We start from the raw sequence: 24,425 nt of genomic DNA, 5'->3' as shown, positions 1-24,425 counted from the left end.
AGAGTGATCAGGCACTGGAACAGGCTGCCCAAGGAAGTGGTGGAGTCACCATCCCTGAAGGTGTTCAAAGAACGTGTAGATGTGGCACTCCAGGACATAGTTTAGTAGGCATGGTGGTGTCAGGTTGATGGTTGGACTTGATGATCTTGGAGGTCTCTCCCAACCTTAAGATTCTATGATTCTATGACATATTTGTAGAAAGAGGTGGGGAATGTACTTGACCAGTGCAATTAAGAATGCTTTCAGTCACACAATGCTTGTTTTCATTACACTGCAAATGTTAATATACAACCTATTCAAATGCATGCTGCCTAACATGAAAGAGCATCTTTTTCAGTTTAGGAAGTAACATCAGCTCGATTCCAGCATTCAGCTGCTGATTGAATGCCCAGGTAGTATTATCAACAACCAGATATTTAAAAAATACTGCTAGCAAAATCATCAGCAGAAGTCACTCCCAAAAATTTCCTGAAAAGCTCCTAAGAAATGAACTCCCTAAAGCCCAGAGAACCAAGCTGGACAAATTCCTGGCCTGCAAGGAAGCCAGCAATGACCTGTATTTTGTTCTACAGATAAATGTATGTACAAGAGATGTTGCCAGCTCTATCAACTTTATGAAAATTCTTGTTGTTGTTTCTTTCCCTTTTAAAATCTCATCTAGGTATATTGTTCTATCATACTATTTTAGAACTCTCTTCTGAATTTTTAAATTGCTTCTGATTGTTTTGGGGTCTGATTCCAGTATTTGAGTATTTAAGATTGGCAATAGTCCACATTTCTCACAATTAGCTACTCAAAAAAAAAAGGTTAGGATTTCTTCTTTCTTCACACACCGTTCAGTAAATGAGTTTTCTACGGATGTCACCTGACACAGAAAAATATGAAAGTTTTTCCCATAGGGAGTTAAAGAAATTAGGGTTTCTGTACCTGGAATGTCTCTGTTTTTAAGGATCTGCAGAGAGAAAACGTGTTAATAGTTTGTCTACAAGCAAATGAGACAATCTGTCATATTCGGAAACAAGAAAAAATTCATGATGCTGATGTAGGTTCACACTCAAAGTCCACTGAAATCAATGTGAATTCCCCTTCATTGCCTTCAAAGCTTATAGCACAAAATAGATCTGTAATGTTTTCTCATAGTTTTAAATCACTTGGTCAGAGGTATAATGCTTTGGAAACATGTGCTCTAAAACTCCACAAATGCAGTTGTAAATGCAAAGAAGATAGGACAACCAATGTACTAGGAGAGAATTTGAAGAAGGCAAGTCCATAAAGCCAGACAAAATGAGTCAGTAAGCAGGAAAGAATCTTCAAAAGTATTAATAGATACAAATTTGTTAACTAATTAACATTTCTTACCAAATTAACAACATTGACTTAAGAGTAGCAGGTCCTCACACCTCACCAGGTCTAAGGTAGTTAATACTGGTTTGCAACCAGGATCTGCTGCCATTCTGTTTGGTCATGTAAGCTCTTGCCAGATCTGCTGCTGTTACAGTCAGAACTGTTCTGCAGAGGTATGGGAAAACTTGGGCTGCACCCAAGGGCTGCAGATAATGCATCAGCCTTACTTACCTTAAAACGGAATCTGGAGTTTTCTGTCAACACAGATGTAACTGAGTGTAAGTCTCGAGCAGTGTTTTCTCTTTGATCCTGATTATTCTTAAGGTCCTTTCTCTATCTCAAGCTGTTCCCCATCAAATATGTTCTTTAAAGCACAGAGGATTTAGCAGAGTGGCTATGTTACACTGAGTGGGCAGAACTGTCTAGGACTACAGGCAGTTGGACAACAGGTTTTGTTCCTTAAAACTTGAATTCAGAAAAATGGTACCCCAGTGACTCATGTATAGTTTTGTTGAGTGACTGCCTCATGATTCTGTTTTCCTCTGGCTAGATTGCATTACCCATTAAGCAGCACAGTATACTCTTGTGATAAACTTGTGTGATATATCACAGGAGTCCCGTGGCCACCTGGCCTGAAGATGAAAGGGACATGAGGTTCTTGAACTGTGACTTGTAGGAAGCTCCACAGTGGCATCACTGAATCAGTATTTCCATCATTCAGCTAAAAGCCTTCACTTTTGGCTTTAAGAGACAGAAAGGGTTTTGAGGAAAAGGCAAAAAAAAAACTATCAGAGAAAAGTCACTTTTCTTACACATTTGCTTTAGTCAGAGGTTCATCCCTCCAGGAGAAGAGAGTATCTGTGGAAAATGTACACCTTACTCTGCATTTTTATATGGAGCTTTTTAATGTGAAATTTTAGCTTCTCCTAAAATGGACGTGCAAGAGATGTGAGCTACATATGCATTCCTCTACCAGGTTACACATCGTCAAATTTCTTCTTGTACTTTAAAGCTCTCTTGCCCAGTTTGGGTAGTTATTAGATAGACAAATAGTGAAATACCTGAAGCACAAAAGCAATTGCAGTGAAGTGGGCTCCTCCCCAGCCTCCTTTCCTGAGTACCTTGTAAATAAGCAAATCGACACTGCTCACTGTATGTGATGAGGTATCTCACATGAGACCATCATGAAGGCCTTTTGAGGCAGACAGTTTAGTGTACCCTTTACCCTTTAAGAATTTCTTGTTAACTAAGGGCTAATTGGTGCTTGCTAATTCACTTTTATCTGCAGGTCTGGAGAATAGAACAAAACCTAAACATTCACAACCTGTACCCACCTCAACCCTTGTGTGTTCCCCCTTCCACGCTTTACACAGCCTGTGCCAAAAAAAAAAAAAAAAAAAAACAGATCTTGCTGCAACAGTTTCATGGGTCCTTGGCATACATGATCCCAGCCATTTTTCTCACATCTGATCCAAACTCCAGTCACAACAGAAATGTACAGTAATTTAATTGATTGGTTGTTAGCTTTAAAAAGGTGACTATATCACTGTTTATCAATTTAATTTTTATCACATTGGCCAGTATCAGGCAGCCCTCTGTGTAGGTTACTTGATCCTGCAGGACTGCTCTGAGGTTGGTTGGGTTTTTTTTTTTCCCCACCTAATAGCATTTAGCATTTCAGCAGGTCACATTAAACTCAATGTACAAGCAGTTAAGAAAAGCACTGTATCTGGCACTGTTTAACGTCACTGACATGAAATGTGAGCAGCTGTGCCAGCATTCCTGAACTCCAAAAGTATTTTACCTTTCCTCTGTCTTTTGGCCATTAAATACATTTTAATACATTTTGGGGAAATAAATACATTTTAATACAGTACTATAATGTTAGGAAGGTCAAAGGATTAACTATGGCTTGTAATTTAGATACTAAAAGAAATCATGACCATTTTAGTCATAGAGATGCCTAGCTGCCTTTTATCTCCGGGTTCACCAGGCTGAAGATTTATAGCGCTCTGCGAGTGGCAGAGCTGTCTGACAGTTTAATGAAAATGCTCGCCCTATGCATGCACACTCACTGGAAGAGTTATTTCAACTGCTACGTTAGCCTTAGCACATTGTCATTAGACATCTTTGGGCTGAGCTTTAATCTTTGAAGAAACAAGGCCAGAACTCTGATTAACATCAACAGGCATCAAAAGCCTCTATTTCAAAGAACTTAAAAAAAAGGACCTTTATATTTTGTATGTAAATTAAGAATGGGGATATTTTTCCTTTCTCTGCTTGTTTTTATATTAAAAAAAAAGAAAAAGACAAAATAACTCTTTTATGTTGATTTTGATTTTATAAACTTGAGAAGAAAAGAAGCATTTGCCTTCCAGCACAACGAAGTGTTCCCTTTCAACAGATCAATCTTCACATGAATACGGCTTCACTGGCCTTTGGACATAGGCTAGATAGCTGCTGAGACTGGTAAGCTTCTGCTAGTGGGTAACTTGTTCCTCCTGGCCACTAACCAAAAAAGACCTACTTTGGAATCTCAGTTCTAGAGCACCCACTGCAGACAACTGTGAAGGGACTTCTGAAGTGTGTGGGAAGATTCTGACAAAGAGCTACCAGGAACAAGATCTGCATAGGAGCAAGAAAAATCCATTACTGTCCATTTGCCTGTTGTTTGATTGGAGTTTTCTTCTGATGCATTAAAATACCCCTCAGTGAGATCCTCAGGCTATGCAAAACCAACCTGAGTCCACGAATTTTATAGTTTTCTGGGTGACTTATACCTGGTGAAGAGCTTTACTAGCTTGCATGGAAAAGAAAGGAAGACAGTTATATGAGGACGGCTGAGGAAATATTTTTCATGGTCAGGATAATACAAGAACAATGGGATCCCCCAACACAAAGAATGGAGCCAAAGGGGCCATGGATCACGGAGTCAGAACAGATGCCAAAATGGAAATCTCTCCTTCCAATGGTAGTTACAGCTTCCTGGTAAACAGCTATAGGTGGGTTCATTTCTGAACCAGAAAACAGGTGTGTCCTGTATCTCTCTCTTTTTTTTTTAATACAGTGATGTGTAAAACAAGTCAAATTAAAGTCAATACCACACACACTCACATCATGGCAGCACCAGCAGATTCCTTTCCAATTTAAGCAGAGAAAAACAAACTTTCATTGCCAGAGGCAGCTGTATATAGTAATTCCTAACTACATCCCTTCCTTGAAATTGGAGGGATCTCAGTTTATGAGGTCTAGAATCCCATGTGACGGTTGATTTCCAGCTTTGTAGTACAAGAGAAAACCATTTTGAAATTAGAAGACTGTCAAAATGCAATTGAGCTCTAGAGACACGTATTCCTGAAGATTCCTGGGAAGAGTGCAGTAAATTTTGTAAATATCTGCATTTATTTGTTCATTTTTAAAGGAAAAGGATATTATAAAATCTTAGATATTATCATGACAATTATTTAACTGTCTTCCAAATCATCCAAAATCAAAGAATCAAACCTTGTGAAAGGCTGAAATTTCATTATCAAACCTTGGAAGCTACAGGACTTTTTAGGCTCCTAGACACCCACCTATTTAAAGACTTCCATTTATTTCTGACTTGAAGAAGAGTTAAAGACAATCTGTGTGTGAGCGTATGACTTAAACACTAAGAAATGGTATCTGGATTTCTCCTATTGCAGTAAGTACTGGAGGTGAGACAAAATAATGCCTCTGATTATCCCTTCAGGCATTTGACTGTCAACAGAGCAGAGAGGAAAACACTAAAAAAAGAAAAAGAAAGGGAAACATTGTTTGCATGTGAACTCTCATGAAATATGCTATGGAGTTAATAGGCTGATATTCAGCTGATTTAAACCAGCATTGTTACATTAAAGTTGAAGAAGCTCTGCCAATTTACTGTAGCTAAGGATGTGGTGATTAGCTATTTCCATTGCTTGGAAAAGCTTAAAAAAAAAACTTTTTAGAAATCCTTGAACAAAACTGAGAAATATTTAACTATATCTTATGCATGTGATTCTTAGAAATGAGAAGAAAAGAGCCCTTAATAAAGTAAAACCATCAAATTTATTTGTCAATGTTATCTGACAGTGCTAAATAGTTTTTATTAGTAAACAAAACTCAGTTCAATGTTAGATTATCTGTTTTATGCAAAGCTGAATTGAAATTGCTGCTTTTCTCATTAAAAAAAGGATGTTCCCCTTAGATTAAAAGGAAGGTGGACTATATCAAAACCTCTTGCAATCCAATTTCAGTTCTTCCCCCTATGGTGTCCCTATTCTCAATTCAGACTTATTTCTATATTTATTTAAGAAGTCACTCTTCCAGGATGTCATGATGTCTTTAGCACATGGACAGAGCATGGAGTTTGGTGCCAAGAATACAGTGCAAGAGGAAAAAAAAAAAAAAAAAAGAAAAGGAAAAAAAAAAAAAAGGAGAAGATCTGAAAGAAGAACACAAAAACACAGAGAAAACAAGCAAACAAATGAACCAAAAGACACTGGGCTTCAAAAATGAGCAACCACAGTGGGGTTCCACTGCAGTTTGATTATGTAATAACCTCTTTTCTTCCCCTGGAAGGTAACGCAGAGTTGTGAAGTTCAAATGTAATACAGAGGATGCTGTTTGTCAGAGTGGAAACAAAGTGACAAGCTAGTTATAATGCCAGGCCTGTTTCCGATACTTTGGGAGAAATACGGAAGTTGTGTCTTGAGTGTCAATTTGAGTTAGTTTTATTTAGTTCTAGGAACAGAAAAGCTTTGCCTTGCTCCCAGGGTGCACACAACAAAGGTTAGACCCGTCCCATATGCTGAGTTTACTTTAGCCGTAAATTATATACTGCAATAGAGGAGCATGGCACGTCTTCTGGGAGTGAAGCACTGCCAAATTGGTTTGTAGAGAAGAAATAGCTCTTTAATCTCTTCTTTACTATTTGTCATGGATCAAATTCTTCCGCCTTCTTGAAATTCATGGTGCTTTACTCTTAAGAGCAATCCTACTGCAGGATGTGGTATTACTAAATTCAAGGAAGGTTTGTCAACTCTCACCGTGTTTTAATCATGGGGTGGGACTGAGTCAAAAGTTTTGCACAGATCTTAACCTGTGTTTTCTCCATAGTGAAAGGTGTATAGGACGGCAACTAGAGCCAGAGAGAGGGAACAGTACCTACCCACAGAACCAGATCGAGAAAGTCTGACAAATTCTGGTACTTGACATCCAGCATGTGGTTTTGTGTGGATCAATGTTTAATTAACAGTACCCTGGGCCTTGCTGAATAAAATTACAAAAGACTATTCAATCATAATTTGTCTCTCAACTGGTCTTGGAATAGGCTTGTTTTATAACTGAATAACTGTGCAAATTTCAGTTTATTTTTGCTAACATGCTGGGATTGTCATAACCATGCAATGTAACATAAAGACATATTGGTAATTGGGAATATCAGGGAACAGCAGAGAGTTTTGCAATGGTTACTCTCCCCATGATTTAAAATAGAGAGGAACAAAGAGTTCATGACTGATAATTCTGTTCAAAATCATTCAGATCAACCACCAATTTTCTGCTAAAATATTTGTATAGTGCTGCTTTCTGCAGGTGGAGAGTCTAGTCTACAGATTTTTAAGGTTCTGTTTCTTTTCACTAACATTATGTCTTTCTGGGGACAAACATTTAGGCAATTACTGTAATTATGATAAGAACTCAATTTCCCACATGAAGTACAGAAAATGAGTATCCACACAGGACTGTATAATACATTTACCCCCCACCCCCCCGCCAAGAAAATCTTTCACTCAGACAGTATGATATTGTTTATTTGATACATCAGTGTTAAAATCATACAAACACACATGGAAGAAAATTAGGAATTAAATTATGTCTTCTCTTTGAGTCCCATTAGGGGAGCTGAAGGGAGCAAAGAGAGGACAAAGTAAAGTGAACTCAGTGTGAAGGAATGTAGCTAATGTTCCTTATCTGACTTCATGCTGAGCGACAACACCAGAGCGGAGCAGTTCTTCTATGGCATCATCCTCATACCCAAGCATGCCCTTCAGTATCACCACTGTATGCTGTCCAATAAGCGGAGGTGGTTTTGGATGTGACACAGCAAATTCACTGTATCTGACACCTGGTCCTGTAAAAAAAGCAAATAAGAGGGAAATTATTTTCAAAAGTTACTTCCCAAATTTATATTGAAGTGTCTATGGTAGTTTAAAGGAAAGTACCTCATTTTCACAGCAGTCTTATCACAGTCCTTATCACAGAAATGTTATATTCTGCAATTACAGACTAAAAAAAAAATCCAGTTTACAATAAGGTACCAATAAGGCAGGTTTAAGTTGTTCACCCAAATACAGAATTGCTGAATATTTGCCCAACGTTAACAAGATCTTCCCATTGTTCCCAGTGGTAGGTATACGCAAAGGTGCTCTGACTCATATTACACTACAGGTCTCCCACCTTCTGCTACCTCAACAACACAGGCAATGCCCGACCCACACAACAGGATGCGGTGCAGAAATCTGCACCGTGTCTACAACAGGAGGCAGCACGAGCACAACAACGTAATGAAATGTCATGTTAACACACTGTTTCTGGTGTCAGAGCAGGACACCGGACGATAGGAAGCAGCATCTCCAGTTAGCAACAGCTCAAGTACCTCTGCACTGTGCTCCATTATCCTGCAGTGATGCAGGGCTGACATAATGCACAGCAATGATACTCTCCAGCATGGTTTACATTTTCTATAAAAAATACAGGTAGCAGCAGCCACCAAAAAAAAAAAAAAAAAATCATCAATGGTTTATTTACTCTGGCAAGAACAATTCAAAGGTGGAAATCACTTAGGGAAGCTGGCAACGATCTGAAGACTTTTGAGGTCTACTGCAGGTAGTCAGATCTCACTTTTCAGCAATTCTCTGTCATGAACTGAACAGAGGTTTCAGCATAGTTCCCTGTACATAAGGAGCTGTACCATTACTATCCGTATCAGAAGAGAGAGTGAGCCACAAATTTACTCTGGGATCAAAACTGAGGTATGCACCTTATGCAAAGAAAGACTAAGTATTTTATATAGAAATAGAGGACAATAATTTCACGAATTGTCAGTTGAAAACATTTCTTTAATACAAAATTCAACAACCTTTGATGCTTTGGACAATTGGCAATAAGACTCTTCTATTCATAGTTATGATCTTTATTATATTATCAAAAAGAATTTACAGAAAAAGTTATATGTAGTTATATGTCTGCCTATGACACTACAGCTTTACTCAGAAATGCAAAGAAATACATAGAGCATTTTAATAGGCAGAGCAGTGTTTGACTTATTTCTGAAGAAACAGGATATCAACCAGCAAGAGAAATGAACCAAGCAAGCAGTCATCCTATAAGGGCATGAGTAGGGAAGTTCACTACTTGAAGTTACTACTTATTTGAGGCGAGATGCTGACAAAGGTCATGCAGCCTGCCAAAATATGCCATTTTTTCATCCTCTGACCACTAGGATGTCAGATGAATATTTGACTTTCAGAAAGAAAACTCTCTGCTATTTTTTTGTGGGTTGGCTGATGGAACCCAGATCATACCTGCTCAGGTTTCTGAGGACTTCAAGCTAAAACTGACAGTGAAGCAGATTTCACAATGACCTGGCTACACTGGAGAAATGCTCTGATAAAACAGGGTGAAATTCAATAATGCCAAGGGAAAGGAACTACCTTTAATTATACAAATACAGAGCAGGGGAGAAATAGAAAGGTAGGAATTGTGAGGGGTTATTCTAGATCACAAAGTGAAGATGAGTCAGTAATATCATGCTGATGCGAAAAAGGCAAGTGTCGCACAGGGATGTACAAACGAGAGAAGCCTACAGGACACATGAAATAATCTTTTTACTCTAGTTAGAGCTGGCAGGTCACAGCTGGTGCAGTGTCTGGTATGGGGACCCCATTGCACAGCCATCTGGAATACCTGAAGAGCTTCTACAGGATAGCAACTAAAATTATCAGAGAAAACATGACAGAATGAATAAAGTGGGATCATAGACCAAAAGAGAAAGGCCAGGGAAAACATCTTCAAAACTGTCTTCAAAAAATGTAAAGAATAAACATCAACACCAACAACAAAATGAGAAGTAATTGAGAAATAATAAGGAAACTGAAGTTAGGTACTAGAAAATAAACTTGTATAATGGTATACAAGGGGCAGCAAAATGCTGAAACAGGCCATGCGAGGAGGCTGCAGAGTGCTTACCAATCAGGTCGTTAGCAAGAAGAATTATTCTAGCATAGCTGATCCTACAGCTGATCCCTGGGGCTTGCTAATGGATTAGATGATCTCTCTCAGTTCCTTGCACCCACTAATATTCATGAAAGCTAAGAAATAGCTCACACCAGGGATAACTTTTCTATTAACTGATTCCTCTAATTCTACTCACTTTGAACACAGTTTAATTTTCAGAGGAAATCTCAAGTGAGAGATCAGAACATTTTAAAGGGACAAGTGACATCACTAGGCAATATTTGTATTAATTCCTCTTCCTAGGACTGACTGAGGGCTGAACTTGCACTACTGCAAGACACAGGGATTATCTGTCTGTGCCAAATGAAATGCTTCTGAAGATAATTTGAGAGCAAAAATGCCCCAAAGAGATTAATTAGTCTAGAAATTCAACATAGCCACAAAATTATTAGGCAATTTTTATTAAAAAAAAAATACAGATATGAAGCAGTCTTATTTCAGGTGTGTGTATCTGAGAATCTTTGTACCAGCAAATCAGCACACCCTCAAAGGAACTAGTTTAGTAGGTATATACTTTTCACTAGTTTGTGCAAATTTTTACTAGTATAAAAATTGTCTATCTCAAACCCTGGGAGTTTTTGCAGTGATATCAAAAGACACAGAACAAAACCTCTAATGAGAGAAAAAACAAAATTGACATTAAGTGTACAACAGGCATAGAATGCTCCACACTTCCCAAAGAAATTAATCTTACAAACTAGAGCATGCTAGAAAATTGCACAACAATTATAAAACCAGAGTCTTCCTTGAGCTTTTATTGTTTGATGCATAATTCATCATGCTACTTTTCACTTTGATAGAGTTATAAAGTTATCTACATTCATTCAAAGGAGCTACTTGCTAATGGTCCATCATTAACGACTCTCTGTTCTTTCCTTGTGTAACTTCTACTTGGCTTCTGTGTCAATTAGGAGGGTGCAAAGCTTGCCAGTCAGGCTTCAGCAATCCCACGCTCCTACCCAAACTCGCTCCCAGAGAGCAACCAGCAGAATGCTATGCAAATGCTAATTAAACACAACTGCCTTATGAGGAAACCATCCCTTGAGGCGGAAAGAGGTGAACTGCCTTAATTAAGGTCAGAAGCATTTGCATGTGGGTGAGTTACAGGGAGCCTTGCAGATGAAAACAGGCCTTGGCTGGGGGAGAAGCAGGGTTACTGGTTGGAGTAGGAAAAGCAGCTGGGCATCCTGGCTGTAAGCAGGACACTACACTCAGTTCAGGCACGAAGTTAAAGGGACACATACAGTCACCTGAAAAAAGCAATGAAGGAATGAGTGGTAGCTGTGATTTACTTTGTCCTGTTAAATTAAAAGCAGCCTGTTTCTCTTTTTGCTTTGATTGTCATTGCCAGTAAACCAAAGAGCTCTTTCACCACCTTGTAATTCTAGACTGATTTTCTTTTATTATTATTATTATCATTTTGATTTTGGCACATTGCTAAAGTACATGCTGTGCACACTACATACTGTACAAGAATCAATAATGCAACAATAAACCAAAGTTTGTATCAGATGCAACCACAATCAGAACTGTAACAAGATATCTTGAAGACTTCCCCAATGCTTGAACTCAACATCATCATAATAAATTCTATTTCCTTGGTGCCTATCTACTATAGTATTGCTTGGCATGAAACTGAGCTATTAGGTTAAGAAATACTAAAAACATAAAAGCAAAAGACAAAAATGAGATAAAACCACTGAAACAGGTCTACAGGAAGGGCCTTGCAAGAATGAAATGCCTTTGAACGTTCACCCTAAAGAGATGAAACATGTAGCAGTCTTTGCAACGTGTCACTGGGCGCTGCTGCAGAAGCGAAGTCAGTTTTACTATACTAGCAGCAGAAATTAAAGTTGAACATGAATGATATTAAAAGTGCAAAGCATATGATACAAAAATGGATAAAGGTAATCTTTGCTTTGTCCTGACAAACAGCAGTCCTGCAGCATTGCACAGCAGTCACTGGATAACACTTTTTTTACAGCACAGGTTAGACCATATTGAAGCAATCTCTCTCTCAAACTACGTAGGGGGAATCAGGCCTGGGGATCGCCAAGCTCAGGGAAAAATCATTATTATCTGTTATTATCCAAGTGGGACAAGGAAAAGAAAGGGGAAGGTTGAGCTAACGTATGTGTATGCATTCTGCTTGCAACATATAATCTAAATTTTCAAAAAAGAGCAATGAGAGACCCTCTCATTAGTTAGTTCTACCCCAGCTCACAGTGTAGTTTATATACGTGTAGGAATCACATGAAAACAAACCAAACACTTGTGCCTCTTCCAACAGCACAGTGTTGCTACATAACAGTTTTGCAATTCCAATGAAATATCATCAACAGTCAACAGCCATGGCCCACAGCCAATACATTTGTACCCAGGTCCCATATACTCTACAGGTCAAGTGTTTGGAGCATGTAATCGGCTGCTTGTGAAACTGGCCTAAAGGAGGATCAGCAGGAAACAAGCAGTGACTTTTAAGACAATGAAAAGGAAAACAATAGAGAATAAGTCAGCAAGGGGGGCTTCATGGCTGCCAGGAAGGATATTTGGGTGTTAAAAGTGATGTGTGCAGGGATATGTTACCAAGTGTAGACCAGGGAGATTTCATTTTGAGTGTCTGGTCTCTTCCCTTTGATTCCAGCTATGACTTCTGTCAATCCATTATTTATGGCTGAGAAGACGGGGTACTCGAGCACACAGCACAGCCCAGCTTGGCTACACTGCCTTTACATCAGGCTTCCTCCCCTTGATGAAATACAAAGTAGAAAAGTACAAATAGACAAAAAAGCTCATAAAAAGTCCCACTAGTACAAGTAGTGCACACAGGCTTCAAGGAAATCTCCAGAATGAATGATCTGCTCCATCTTAACTGGGGAACTCTAACATTTTTCTATTTCTTGTCATAGATGCGAAAGCTTGGGAACTTGGGAGACTTTTCAGGAATCTATTTAATTGCTGGGAAAAAATCCTTTCCTTCTGCATTACATTAGAGCTGGTGATTTACCTTTTAAGAACAACTCATAATAGATTTGGAAAAAAGCAATTAAGGAGATGATATTCAACTATTCACTCCTCCTTCCCTCACTGCAGCTTCCACCTCCTCCCTCACTTAGAACACAGTCAGACAATGTTCACTTGCCATCCAGCACAGCTGAGAGAGTGGAAGACTTTGGCAGGATGAGTAGGAATGAGTAACTGAGAGTGGACAGGATGGACAAATTTTTTCAAATGGTAATAAACAAAAGTAAACCTTGTTTTAGCTGCCATACAAACACTGATATAAATAAATCAGTAAATAGTAAACAGTGAAATCAGTAGGACAGTAAATCGTATCAATGCTAGAAATATCTACAAGCCATGTGTTTACTTCTTCTCATCTGGCCAATGCTGACTGCCATGGGAGAGCTATGAGGACTGTCCAATGTCACAAGAATCGAGACTGTAAAAACTGAAGCATTGTGAGGGGAATGAGGTGACAGGCAGAACATAAACATAGTTGATGTGTGATAGCCATAGATGGATGCCTAAAAATCAGGCCACTTTTAAACCCACACTTAGGTATTCAAAGCATCCATTACATAATTCTTAAAACCTTTTGCCAAGTACATTTATAAAAGTACTTTCTTACCTGAAGCTGCGTATATACAAATGCATTAAAAAACATTTTATGTATTTCCTATCAACCAACATCCTGGATATAATCAGTGTAAATACCACTCAACATTTATATAATGCTTTACATTTTCAAAGTGTCACCATACTAACTGCACCTAATTAATCTTGCATGACTGCTGGAGTAAAGGAAATCATTTATCAGTCACTCTGGTTGCATATTTGAGAGTAATCCCGCATAATTACACCATTTGAATAACGCAATTTTGCAAGAGGACTCTTGGCACCAAAAAGCTTTAAGAAAGTTACCATAAGGTGGTATCTACTGTTTCCCACATGTATCACCTCACAAGGCTGAAAATTTGGCCTAACTTTTTGTACAGACTCACCCGGTCCCAGTCCTTCCCAAAATCCCCAAAGACCTCAAGAGAAGATTCAAAGAAAGACAGGAAGGAAGATGTCTAGTAAGAATACCCAGAGGTAAAAATTTTAAAGAACCATAAATTCTCCAGGTAATAATCTGTAGCTCCATTTCCTAAGGAAACAAGTTTATGTGTCTATGCTGTCTTTCTAATCATCTGTTTCTCTGCATTGTACCCACCACACACAGTAACTTCTCAACCTGTCAATCCTGACAAAAGCATAGAAATCCCAAGGAAAACTAAGTTCTTACCAGTGTTGTGAAAATTGGCAACTGCTGAAGGATAGACATCCAAATTAGTGCCCTAATGCCCTAATTAAGAGAAACAAAGAACTCAGCTGTTATATATTCTGTTTGGCTGCATATGGCTCACCAGTAAGTACAGACACAGCTTTGTAAGAGTCACCTAGCACACACTGTCCTTCACTGGGGAGACAAGGTGTAAAGGACATGGAAAAAGTTCAGGTTATCGTAAGGATTACGTATAGGGTTTGTAAAAGATACACATCTGAAGGAAAACAATATTTAGTTCCAGTGTTCACGGAACAACATCTTCTAGGCATCTTTTCTACAGTACTGTGGAAGGTGTACTCAGGCTGGGCAAGCCCAAATCAAGGAAGCTAGAGACTTCTAGTTCAACATAAATTGCTCTTGCAGGAACAAGCTGAAGAACTAGATGGCAAAGAGTAACTAGAAGTCCTGCAAAACTCTACAAGGAAAAACCTACAGAGGCAAGCCTAAACTACTGAAAATCCAAGCTAAAAACATAATTTATCTCAAGTCATAATCTAATCAAGACAAAACTCTATAGATAACCCCACCAAAGGATACAGGTTAACCACAGGATGTGTACATAATGCAGAAATTACGGCGTGAGGCTGAAAGGCTTGTGCTATGCAGGAGGTCACACTATATGATCACAATGGTTATTCTGGGCATAAAACCTAGGAATTTCTGAAATGCCAATAAGCAAAACTTTCCATATACCAGGGCTGGAGTTAAGATGGCCTACCTGAACCTCCTCCGATACTTAGGAGGTCAAGCCACATATTGTTTCACATAGACATCTTTACTGTAAACTCAAAGGCCTTAGTTACTGTATTTTAAGGAGAGTAATTAGTGAGAAGTACGCTCCTAGTATGGAACAAGAAAAATCAAAATGCTACCTGAAATGAGCCTCTTGTAAGGACAGAGAATTGTCTAGCTGCAACACGCTCACATGATCCTGGAAGCTGAATCATGCCCCCAGCTGCGCAGGAAGGCAAGAAGCTCCTCAGGGCCCTCCTACTGAGCCTGGTGAAAACTATTTCCAAGTCCCATGCCTTGTGGTTAGCATGACCCTGTATGTTGGAATAAAACACGCCAGCCAACCCAGAAAGTGTCTGTATCTCCTCAGTACACCAATTTGTCCTTTCCTGTGTCCTGTCTCCAGCTATAAGTTAGATTCTTTGGCTCTTCAGAGACCCCAAAAGTAATCCTCTTGGCCAGCTGTGCATCATCAGAGTGGGAGCAGATGAGCTCTTCCTTACTCTTTAGGCAACCAGCTGAAGCCTGGATACCTGATGTTGATTCTAGTCTCTTAATTCAGGGATGCAAGACAATAGATGCTGAAGAACATACACAGCCTGATCCTAAGGCTGGGTATAATTTTCTCTCTAATCTCTGACTTGCTAAAGTGGCACTTTTTCAGCGCAGGAGGCTTAAAGCGTTTTCCAAACAACTGGTAAAAATAACTAAAAAATTAAAAACCTTTGGGCCTTCTTTTAACACAAATTTGAAAGAATATTCAAAACATTCTCCTAAGCACCTTTTAAAAGTGCATTTATTGCTTCCAAAATGCCCTGACAAGGTTCACAATCCTGATCTTCCAGCTCCTAGGGAACATTTTTCTGTGGCCTGTCCTTGAAGTTTTTGTCTAGTTATTTCTGTACCCTTCTGTAAGTGTAGACATCAGAACAGGGCACAGATTATTGCACAGAAGAAAAAAACATTTTTGTCTGTCTCTTTTTCATACCTGTGAAGAGCGCACCAGCTCTTTTCAGTACACCTTGTAGTGGGAAATTATGTTAAGGTTATTATTTACTATGGCTCCAATCATGCTTCTCGAAGTCTCTTTTCAAAACCAGAGGTGTCTGTTCCACAGGTCTACAAGGCATTCCTGTCTGATGGTATTAAACCTCACTGTAACAGCTCCTTCGGCAGCAATAGTTGGTAGCCAGACTAGAAAGTGAGCTGGGTGGCAAATGGTTCACGACAGAGGCAGTCTGTCACATTGCTTTGCTTTCATTCCCTAATCTCACCACATCCCATCTGTATATTAGTACAGGGGATTTATTCACTTATTTAGTATGATTAATGTCTTATAACATCCATCTGAGCCTGTTAAGAAAAATAAACTGAGAAATGAAAGCTTTCTTCAGTCCACCTGTAGCAGAACTATTTTCAATCGCTTCTTAAGACTTTTACTTTGACTAATTTTTCCTCAACAACCCCTTGTCTTGGCCAGAGGGTTAAGTCTCAGAAGGGGTGTGTTGTTATAAAAAGGCAAAGATCAGACATTTAGTTAGATGTCAAATCATCTGTCTGTCACGTGCCATATGTGTATTACCACACACATTTATTCTACACATCTTTAGACTGTTCCCCTGTGGCCACAATACACAGGCAAATAAACCTTCACATTTGGAAAATTCAGCAGTCGGTCGATACTTTCTTGCCTGGTTAGTGACCCACACCAAGTAAGTATCTGCTGAGTGAGTATTAAAATAATGGAAAAAGCCATCAGCTGCAGCACAGCTAAGGAAATTCTGGTGGTTGAAATTCTTCAGCACAGACGACAGCCAGGTAACTCTATGTTTAAGCACCATGGAAATATTTTGAACTCGATTCTCAAGCAAGGTATCTGTGATTAAGTAGGGCTGAGCACTATGCACAGCCTGATCATTCTTCCAAGAACTCTCCCACTCCACCCTCCATTTACTTCTGCTGTCCCTTGTGCAGCAGAATGAGGCCAGTTCCAGTGCACAGGGACTTTCCCTGGCAAAGGAAGATGGGAAGGGATTTGATACTTTGTTTTGGATTACTTGAAGAACTGCAAATTACATTTTTAGCTCTTTTTGGGTAAGGTGCCCAGACTCCTTGAGGCATAGGCTACTAAAAATGCTGGCTGAGTTTCGAAAAGCACTGTGCAATCTGGGACGACTCTGTTTTTGAGTGTCGTACTCGAGACATCTTTAAAGGGGCCCAGTTTCCAGAAAAAGCTGAGGACACCTGAAAATCTCTCTCTTTCAGGATGTCTCAATTTGAATGTGCAGAGACATCTGGTATTCAAAGCAGACAAGAAGAGCAAGTATCCCTTCATTGAGCAGGGGAAAGTAAAACTCTAGACAAGGCATATAAGTCCTTTTAGCTGCTTCTTTTTTCCTATTTCCTATTTAAAAGCAATCATCAGGTTAATCTTAAGTTCTTTAGAGGAAAAGAGTGCTTAAACTGGAGTCTGGGAGTTGGAATAGAAAGCGGGCACGCTGTAGATTAGGCTGATTTTTTTTTCCACCGATTTATAAGTGACAATTTGATTGACTCTATCTCAGTTGGAATGACTGGGAACGGCTTTTTGGTTTTCCATTGTCTTCTGCCAATCCCTGACATGTGATATTCAGCTCATCAACTTGGAAATATCAAAGCAGTATGGAGCTGCAGAAACAGCCGTTTCCAACCAAGCAGCCTTCAGTTTGGTTTTTGGTTATGCAGGCATGCCGATGTGAGCCTGTGTGTGTCAGTTAAGTATAGGCTGGTCCTGTAACTAAGTTCTTGTGGTTTCTGACATTTGCCAGCCTTTACTCCGTCAGAAGGGATTTCAGTGTTGTGTTCTACGCTACAATGGGCAAAAGAGTCAGAAATCATCTCTCCTCACCCACAAACACTAGAGGAGGATTAAGAAACAGAAATTCAAGTCAGACACACCCATGAAGAGGAATGAGGCACAAGGTTAGGAAGCCATCCAAAACTCAGTTGCCTATCCCCTTAGTAAACTGAACTAAAAAGTCTCTTTTTGCTCAAGAAGGTAGCTGAAAAGCTGGGGAACAAAAATCAAGATTAGATTGAAACCCGCCATGCCTAAGCAATATCCCATCTTAAATGTGCGCAGATCAGTTTCATTAAAATATTTCCCCATTCTATCTTTTTCCACCTCCAAATACTTTGGCTGTTTCCTTTAGCTCCCCTTTAAGCTGCAAAGTAAAATGCTTTCACTGACATGCATTGTAATTTTGAAGCTGTAATCTTAAGCAGCAGGTGCTTAGTTTTAATGGAAGTTTTCCATCCCTGAATGTCTGGGAGCATCAGTAGCACCTTCCTCCTACACAGCCCTTCACCTTTGATCCCTTGCCATTTGTACTTGTGGGTTTTCATTTACTATATTTCTTCTGCTTTCCACAATCTGCTTTTTCACTGCAAACTCTTTGACCTCTCCTCTCCCTTATTCTACCTCATACAATTGGCAAGTGCTGTCTCCTAAAAATCCTTATAAAATATGAAGGGCCTTGCTGCCTCTGGCCTCGCTATCTCTGGTCTCATTTTCAGCAGCGCTCATTTTCAGCAGTGCTATGTCTACTTTACACTGCACTGGCAATTTAAAAAGGGCCTTAGAGTGGTTGTAAATATTTGCATCACAATAACAATCATATTTTAATTGCCAGAGCTCCTAGGGGTTCTCTGCACAAAAAAAAAAAAAAAAAACCCTGGAATTAAAATAACAGTTGGATTTACTTCATACAATTAGTTATTTTGGAGCAAGTCTGTGTGTGGGGACTTTTGTTCCATAATAACAGTTTTTGTTTCAATTTAATTTTAGCTTTTTGGTTAATCTGATTTTAGTTAATTTTCTCTTACAATTTCCTATTTTGAATTAATATAAATGATTTTGTACAGGCATAATCTCAAGCAAAATCCAAGGGAAAAGCATTCATACCCAGTTGCAGTCACATATCTAAAGGTGTGGATTAAAAGTAGCCGTGTCAACTCCAGTTCGTGGAAAAAAATGGGACTCATATCCTAACATTAGAACTAGAGATGCTGTAGTAAGTGAATGCTTGCTCTGCCTCGGTGCTGATAGATTGCTCCTGAACATAGTACAATTTAACCATCTAATCATCAGTTGTTTCTTATATCCAGGAATGCATCTCCCTAGTTTGTGCTTTAGTCTTTAGTTTTCCAAGTGTATTTGAATTTGGCTATTAAAAAATCGTTTCTTTTTATCTTCATTTGCCTTTCCATTACTTACCAGATACACATGCATATTGGTATATAGCTCTTGCTCAAAAAGCAATGACATGCTGCAGAAAAGACCATAAAATTATTCCCTAATAACTTAATACAAATTTGACTGAAAACTCTGCCTTTTAAAATATGAATCCACATTGTGCAGCAGTAAATCACAAGGGCTCACATAGCTTTCTCATAACTAAATTTTAATTGAGTTTTCTGTTCTTAACAAGGCAACCCAATTCCAGAAAGTCATACCAGCTACTTACTTAATCCATAAAGCTCTGAGGCTATCTTCTGCAATGACAGCATGCAAAAATGTCTAATACTAACACAAATACCTTTCATAGATTGTCCTGATTCTCAGGCTGATTTCTAAGCCAGCTGTTCTCTGCCTGATGCAATGTGCAGATTTTACTGTAAAACATAGAATATTCCCTGGTTACCTGCCATATAACTAGATCTTACAGGTGTAGGGCATGTTTGTAATGCTTGTTCATCCACTTGCAGGAAAAAAAAATCATAAAATAAAATTCTTGGTGTAGCTTTTCTCCCCAACTTTCTGATACTGTATCAACTGAAGAATGCCAGGAATTACTTCATGCTTTATATACGTACCTGTTACAGATTATATTCATTAATTTCAAAGCCAGCTGCTATTTCAGCTTACAGTAATCCTGATGGTACACATTTTTAATAGATATATATATATAAAAGAAGAACTGCTTGCTATGACATACAAACATTTAAATCTACCTTGATTATAGTTCTATTACTGCTTTGTTCTCTTCACATAAGTAGGGTAACTAGCTTCCTGCTCCTCCTCAGGCTTATTCTCTGTATAGCAATTTTGACACCAAATACAAAAGAAAATGACTAAAATATAAGAAACTCATCAGTAGAAACTAATAATTATCTAATAGTAAGGTCAACCATAGTACAGACTGCAGAGCTGGGAATCCAAACAGTCGGATTTGGCTCCTTGCTCTATCACCAATCAACTCTGTGATCACAGGCAAATCACATTCCCTTGCCATATCCTTATATTTCCTGTACAGTTGTGTTAGCCTTGCCTAGTTCGATTATAAAATGTTAGGGACTGGAATCTACTCTTACTGTATGTTTATACAGTGTCTGACACAATGGGCCCCACTTTCTATTGGAAAGAAATACAAATAATAATTTTCTGATATCCTGTCTCCCAGAGCTGCTTCAGAGGAGTATGCACCGCTGTCCCAAGTTATATCTGATAAATTGTGCATTACTCTGTTGTGGGAGAGATTTTTTTCTAATCCGAAATCCATCTGTCTTGCTGTGCTGCAAGTGATAGTTTCTGGGCAGAGAGCACACTAATTGCAGGATTAAACTCTTAGCTAACTCTTGGGTGGAAACTGTTTCCCATAATGTGGTAGAAAACACATGTTGGTTTTTGTCTGTAGATCCTTGAACATCACAGCCCTGATCTTGACTGGGATATTTAGCATCTCTCTTGAACTATGTCTGTGCAATATAATTCAATTAAAATTAAATCACAACTAGCTAACAAAAAGTATTATCGAGATTTTAGTGGCTCCAGTACTGCTTAGCCTGGTTTAGTTCCTCTTTGAAGGCAGAGACAATTGTGCTGAATGCAATGAATTCTGCACCTTCTCCAAATAAGTAGCACACAAACTTAGAGCTGAAAAACGAACTATAATTTTAGTTAAGTGTCTTAGGATCATTTTAATTTTACAAACACATAGAGATTTGAAACTTTTAAAATCTAAAGTACATCTTTGTATATAACATTTTGCTATAATATCTCTCATTTCTGTGGATGTGCACATTATTTATTATTCACGGAGGTGAACGGCTGACATTATTGATGTGACACAAACCCCACTGCCAAGCTGCAAGGAACAGCTGGCCCCCAACATCTTTTCTTCCCATGGGTACATAGAGGGGGCAGATACCAGACTGCCAGACACAAATGTGGAGGAAATCTTTCAGAAATTATTCTGCTTACATCTCATCTTCTTAGGGCTCTCCCGTCAAAAGCCATCTTGCTAACAAAGTACTAGACCTCCCATATTGTTAAAATGTACTGAAAATGCTGAAGAGAACCAGTTTTCAAGAAAAGCTAGACTGTTAGACGAAGTTACTTGTTGTTTCAATTTCATTTTTATGGTTATGACTGCAGTGCAACTATAAGACATCACAGGCAGTACCACCCAATCAAGAGCTCTCCACTGTATTTTGCAATATTTGAATCAAATCTCCATGCCAACAAGCATTAGTAAACTTGAGAGCAAAGTTAGCTGGGTTAATGGGGTGAATGGAGCAGGGTGAGATATGCAGCAGGCTGGGGCAATAAATGCTTTTTATGCTCAGGAGTTCAGAAAAACAGACTTGTGTTTGGGAAAACACAATTCTTCTAGAGAATGAGATTAAGGATACTACAGCAGAAGCTATTCCCATCCTTAGCCTCTGCTCCCACCACCTTCTAACTCCTCTCTGTCCTTATTGTAAGGTGGCCTAACCAATTTTGTGTTACCACACCAAGGTCTGTGTTTCCAACTAAGCTATTGCCTTATTTCTCTGCTTGGAACTACTCTTTGTTCTCCTTTGCCAACTAACCGCAGATAGGCCAACCTTCACCCTTTCACAGAGACTATAAAAGCTAACATAAAAGCAGAAAAACACCCATAGTGGCTCAGTACACTAGACTGCCCTCTGACTATGGTCAAAAGTAGATGCTCTTGAGGAGTATGGGAATACAGTAGGAACATCCAATATTTCCGCATGATACTTTCCCAGTCTCTAACAATTCGCCATCTAGCTCCAGTATCCCACCCTCCTCTTACGTGTACTCCCTTGTTCTTCCCAAATCCCTCTCCCTAGTCTCCCATTAACCAACGCCCACTCTAACATCCTGAGGATAATCACCACAAGAAACTTAATACACCAGGAGATAATATATCCCATGTAGCTCAATTACTCATCAAACTTCAATGCTCCTTCTAGTTCCCAAAGCCCACAATTCCTCACAGCACTTTCCATTGAACTCTAAGTCTCTCTCACTCCTTCTCCAAAACCTTCTACTGACCTAAAATATTGAATACTCTGAATGCTTGATATTCTCCACTATTCACATTTTTCCAGTTCCTTCACCAATCAGTGTACTCCTTCATCTATTTCTTACATAAGCTGACCAATTGCACATTATACAGTGAAAGCAATACTTGAAGCAGTAAGAAAGATTAGCAAGTGCTTCTGACTAAACAGAATATATTTGCTGAATTCTTCCTCTGGATTATTAGATCTCTGCAGCTGGCATTTATCCTTAATGATAAGCCAAGTAACCCCACTTCACAGCATGCACTGCAACCAACATATTTTAGGCAGGTGTGGGAAAATTCAGCAAAGCACTAACGACTCCTAAAAGTGCTATCAGAACCTGAATTCATGCTGAAAGATGTAACGTCAATTTAATACATAGAGGAAATTTTTGTAATTTCTGTGTCTAGGTTATCCAGTCTTCTTAGAGCCTAACTGCATCTAAACTAAAAAGAGAATCAGGTCAAGCAATCAAATAGGGTGGACTTATTTAATTTTACATTATTTAGAACTTTCAATGAACTATGTATGTCATTTATGTACATGCAACAGCAATCTTAGGGTACCACAGACTTCTGTATTGGATATGAGAAATAGCCTTTCTCATCAGAGAAATCCAAATGCTGGGTTTTTTGGGTGACTTGGAGGAAAGACATGACCACCGCATCTTTATTCCTTCTACTAGGTCCACCAACAGGAGTGTACTCTTTTAGGTAAAAAGTCCAGATACTCAGCCTCTTAATTATGTCACTAGGACAGGCTAATCCAGGTAAGTACGTTCATCCTCTCCATCTCTATTCCCAACCAGCTTTGGCTCATCATGTGTCTAGAAAGAAATAAGGCCACAGTTTTCACAAAGGACTGAGCAGGAACTCAGGATGCTTTTACTTTTGGATCTGAGCTGCTTGTGAGAGGTCTAATCTAAGGAAAGTGCACTCTCTGAAGTTCAGTCTTTAATGCATCTTCAGCTGAGTAAGCAAAATTAAAAACCAAATCACTTATCAACTTTGAAAAGTTAATCTTAATTAGTATTTTTGTTCTGTAGCTGGTCCTCTTTTGTAAAGCCTTCCCAATCCTTTCGAAAATGTTATACAATGTCAGTTCAAATTCTATTAAAATAATTATGTCCTGCTTGGTTTATAGACACAGCATACATGGAGAACACACGTCTGCTTTATATGGTGTGCCTTCCATGACATGCAGAAACTACTGTTGAAATCTATGGCAAATGACAGCACGCAAACGATCCTTACATCTGTGTATATGCAAACTCACAAGTTTCACAGAAGCTGTTGGATGTTTTTAGAGTGAGAAAGACAGAAAGGAAAATCATGTTACTTCGCATTAGTTTTAATTAAAGCAGTGGATTATTTCCTTATTCCCATTCACAGTAAGGAATATTTTACAACTTGAAAAGTTTTTAGTAGTTTTTAAACTAAGCTTTGACTCTCACTATCCACCACATTTAATTAAAAGACCATAAATAGTGCTGCTTTCAAATAAAAGATTTAGGGTCAGATTCAACAAATATTTAATCCTTTAAGCATAGTGTAAAATCAATGTAAAGAATTGTAAAAAGGATTTAGGAATCAATGTATTTTGGCACATCTGGGCTACCTTTAAGATTTCCTGATCTTTTCAGAAATAAGGTCCCTTTCTGAGAGGCCACAAACTGATAAGCTAGGGAAAGTAAACCACTGATCACTTAAAATTCTTTCATTTGTTATTTCTGGATAAAAATCACAATGAAGATGCACAAATAAAGTGCTATTTTCAGTACAAGCTAGCACCAAGTTAACAATAACCTTTCAGGGATAAACTATAGTTATAGCTCTTAAGAAAAGAAGGAAAAAGAAAGGGGAAAGGAGAGAACAGCTGTGAATATGGGAAAATGAAGGAAGAAAATGCTACTAAGCTTTTAGAAGAACTGCTTATGTTCATCCACATCTGAATCCTGATCCAGGTATGTCAAAATCAATAGTAATAACAGTACTATGATCACGTGGAAAAATTATTTGACTTCACTCTAGCACTGTAGCATAGGAATGGGAATAGATTGAAATCAGCCTCTTTCCAAGATTTGGAAATTTTAAATTAAGTGATAGAAACAGAGGTGGTCTGAGGTTTATTAGATGACTGAACTACAAGGTGTGATATTTCCCTTAAGTGCAAATCAAGTGCTGTCTGTAATATAGTAACATGCTCTTCAGAATTGTTTAAAAAAAAAGAGGAAAAAATGGGAAGAAAAACCCTACAGAGTTGTAACACATTGTGCATAAGAATGAGTACTCATAAAAAACAATGTTTCTGATGTGATGAATGTAGCATTAGTTCTTATTCTTACACTTCCAGTATAACTGTGAGTATTTCACATTCACCAGTGGCA

General features: G+C 38.6%; 1 protein-coding gene across 3 annotated transcripts in view; it reads right to left on the bottom strand.

The window, feature by feature from the left end:
• Positions 1-7,142: 7,142 nt before the first annotated feature.
• The window catches only part of SUGCT (succinyl-CoA:glutarate-CoA transferase), a 336,504-nt gene continuing 319,221 nt past the window's right edge, over positions 7,143-24,425 (bottom strand). For 2 of the 3 annotated variants that reach the window (XM_086741707.1, XM_086741709.1), the window contains one exon: positions 7,143-7,480. In XM_086741707.1, the coding sequence (XP_086597833.1) occupies positions 7,317-7,480 (164 nt within the window). In that variant the 3' untranslated portion in view covers positions 7,143-7,316. The remainder of the gene's footprint in view (positions 7,481-24,425) is intronic. The other variant, XR_015257778.1, reaches the window with a different exon arrangement.

The sequence above is a fragment of the Chlamydotis macqueenii genome, chromosome 2 (assembly GCF_036417535.1).
Source record: "Chlamydotis macqueenii isolate bChlMac1 chromosome 2, bChlMac1.mat, whole genome shotgun sequence".
NCBI lineage: Eukaryota > Metazoa > Chordata > Aves > Otidiformes > Otididae > Chlamydotis > Chlamydotis macqueenii.
The sequence above is the reverse complement of the archived record's forward strand: the minus strand, read 5'-3'. Positions and strand labels throughout refer to the sequence as shown.